The sequence below is a fragment of the Etheostoma spectabile genome, chromosome 22, assembly GCF_008692095.1.
Source record: "Etheostoma spectabile isolate EspeVRDwgs_2016 chromosome 22, UIUC_Espe_1.0, whole genome shotgun sequence".
Taxonomy (NCBI): Eukaryota; Metazoa; Chordata; class Actinopteri; order Perciformes; family Percidae; genus Etheostoma; species Etheostoma spectabile.
Genome location: NC_045754.1, coordinates 16,571,512 through 16,574,785, shown reverse-complemented (window position 1 = coordinate 16,574,785; position 3,274 = coordinate 16,571,512). Strand labels below are relative to the sequence as shown.

At 39.1% G+C, this 3,274-nt stretch overlaps 1 protein-coding gene across 1 annotated transcript in view; it reads left to right on the top strand.

Moving 5' to 3' along the window:
• The first annotated feature begins 1,565 nt into the window (after window positions 1-1,565).
• dap (death-associated protein) overlaps window positions 1,566-3,274 on the top strand; it is a 15,246-nt gene continuing 13,537 nt past the window's right edge. The window contains exons 1-2 of the mRNA XM_032503764.1: window positions 1,566-1,805; window positions 2,787-2,895. Of these exons, the coding sequence (XP_032359655.1) occupies window positions 1,751-1,805; window positions 2,787-2,895 (164 nt within the window). The 5' untranslated portion in view covers window positions 1,566-1,750. The remainder of the gene's footprint in view (window positions 1,806-2,786; window positions 2,896-3,274) is intronic.

Sequence of the window (3,274 nt, the reverse complement as noted above, 5' to 3'; positions counted from 1 at the left end):
CACACACACACACACACACACACACACCAGGTTTCTTTTTCTCTCTTTTGCCTTTTGTTGCTCATCCTGGTGATGCTTCTGCTGCTGCTGCTCGGGCATGACAGTGGGCTTAAAGGTGAGAGAGGGAAACTGTGCGCTACAATAGAAGATAAATGCTTCAGTCTTAGAGGCTGTGTAGGTGGACAGCTACTAGGCTCTTTTTTAATTGTGTCAGTCAACTTCTGTAATTTGCTCTTATTTAAATAATTTATTAATTGAAGGACGACAGTATTTATTCCCCCTTTTTACAAAATATTTAAGTCATTAGCTTATGACCTCAATTGGATCTTTAATTCTGTCATTTTCTGTCACAAAGCACTTTCTGAAAAAGGCTTTCAAAGTACAACACTGACTTACTGTAACATATGAAGAATACTTTAAAAACAGATGGTTATGTGATTGAAAGAACCTCAACACCTGAGTGTGTTTCCCAGATGAGAATCAGCTATGATTGATCAATTTACATAACTTCAATTAGATGTTTCTCTCACTTACAGTAACAATGGAATACTGTAAAATGCAGGGGATATATTTATTTCAATTTACAATATGAACAGCTGTTCACATGAACTGTAGCCTATAAGTTGGGTTTAGAACAGGACGTTATCTGTTCTGACATACATTGTGAAAGCATTTGAAAATGTGTCCGTAAAAATCCATTGTTTTGGTCTTGGTTGAGCTTGTGTGTAAAAGAAGCATTTTAAATTTGTGTTAACTGAATGCAGTTTATGTCAAAGCAACAACAACTGTGTTAATTGTATGGCCCACACAGACACATGTTGTGCTAACTGTGTTAAGAGTTAAGGAAAGTCGTTAAAAGTAATGAAAAAATTGTCACAGTGATCATAAAAAATTGCAATGATGTATATAACTAGTTAGATGCAAACATATACAGTAAATTATATACACAGGCCAATGAATGAAGTAACACAAAATATGCAAGCAAATAGACAGTAGTGTAAGTGAAAACATTAAATTGGGAGCACAGTCACAGTTTTAATAGGCTAGCTTTTTGATTTGTGCGAAAGTTATTGTTTCAATACATAGCTCCATTTCTTTTTTGAAACCTGCTTGAAACCATGGGTGTATTACAAGCTTGAAACATATTCAGATTGCATGTTACTCAATGGCTACCATGGATGTGTGCTTGCTTGTTTTATATTTTATTTGCATGCTTTTACAAATAATGTTTACAATGTTTGAACAATTTGGAATCATATGTACAAAATATATTAAAAATATATTAATTTCCATCCAATGAAAATTCCAACCTTACTTAATGATAAAACTCAAAAAGAAAGGCACTTCAATACACAAAGAGAAACAGGAAGGTAAAAAAAACAAAACAATACAAAACACAGAAAATACAACAAGCTACAAAGAAAAGGTGAAATGGAATGTAGTCTATATGATCACATTTCGTTGAAAAAATCTAAATTTGGATAGACAAAAAAAAAAATCCGAAATTTAATTCTGAAGTGAATAAAAGTGTTCGCTTGCTCTGACCACTGTTTGGCTACGGCCGACGTCAGCGCGCTCCTTACGGTTTCCGCATGACGTCACCACGCATCGTTTCCAAACAATGCTCAGGAAAAAGCCACGTTGACGATCCACACTGAAGTGTAGTCGCCAATTTGAGGCAGAATAAAGCAGGAATTAGTGTGTCAGACGCAGTGGTGCCTTGTCCTTGCAGAGTCCCGGTACAGCAGACATGTCTTCGCCGCCGAAGGAGAAAGTCGAAACCAAAGGAGGACATCTCCCTGCAGGTAAACCTCTTTGTGCTGCCGCTGTGTTGTCTTTGAAAGCTTTCATTAAACCTTAAGGCCTGGGTTTTTTTTTGCACTGTGCCACACCAAAAATCACATGATGATGATTAATACTTATGCAATCACTACAGTTGCAAATACCAGCTGCTGACAACGTTTTTTAACGTTCAAAATGCATGCAGGGTAATCGACCATGTTTCTCAATTCGCACATTTCCTTACTTCCTGATTGGCTTGATATCATACAGCATATTGAACCTGGTGATATTGTAGTGATTTTTGATCATCGCAGTCTAATGGGAACTGCTGTCCGGTTATTGCTGCTGGGAGGTGATGACGTGGAGGTCATAGGCTCAGTCTTGTTGATGCAGACTGTGGAAAAGCAGTTAAGGTGTACGTGGACAAGGGCAGCGTGGACAAGGGCAGCGTGGCCTGCAGGACTGATAGCACTGAAAGATAAGAATTGCCCCTCGCACCCAACCTTTGGTTAGTGTGAGGCACACTGCATGTATAGCTCAGTCTGTAACAAACAGGCAGTTGGGTTAACTCAAATGTAAGACCACTGCAGATCCTTAATGGTATTTCTATAACCAGAGCCTCTGCAGTGAGGCCAGATGTCAGCATCAGAACAGCTGTCCTGCAGCAATTAGGGACTTGCTCAAAGACACATCGGCGGGTCGGCTGCTTGTCACCACAGCTGTTTTACCCTTGGTCTTTCAGTTGAGGGACAGACTTCTAACTCACTATGTTAACCTACTGTGCTACTTTAAAATGATTATGGCCAAATCAAACATTATAGAGGTGTGAAATTCTAGTTAACTAAAGTAGAAGTCCCAAAAAGAGTACTGACAAAGTAACTGTTAGGGACGTTCCTCACTATTTTAATTAACTGTTTATACATTGATCATTTATGAACTCTTGAACAAATTGTCACAGGTCATCTGGTAATGTGTGTGTGTGTGTGTGTGTGTGTGTGTTACAGTAAAGGCCGGAGGTATGAGGATAGTGCAGAAGCACGCACAGGCTCCTGCCGCTGCAGCTCCAGAACCACTGCTGAAAGATGACGACGAGGAGGAGTACGTCAGCAGCAGGTAGGACGCCTTCACAGTCAAGGAAAGATTAATCTGGCTAGTCCCCAAAGCATTATGGGATGGGAGAAAAAGGTGCTCTGGTTTACTGGCATTTGTTTAAACCAATCACAATCGTCATGGCACTAAGCGCTTGACAGAGCCGCTGCAAAATAGCCTCGGGATGGAATTTGTTGCAATAAAACATGTGTTTAACGTGCATGTTCAAATATTGCTTTAGTTGTGCAACACAAAACTCAGATTTGACACATAGTGGAGCTAGCTGTTTCAATTTACCCTGCAGAGATCTGATTTCTTGTTGGAAAAAGAGAGCTGTGATTGATAGAAATAAAATATCTCTATGTTCTAAAGCACAATGAGAAAAACATCTATGTTGTTTTTT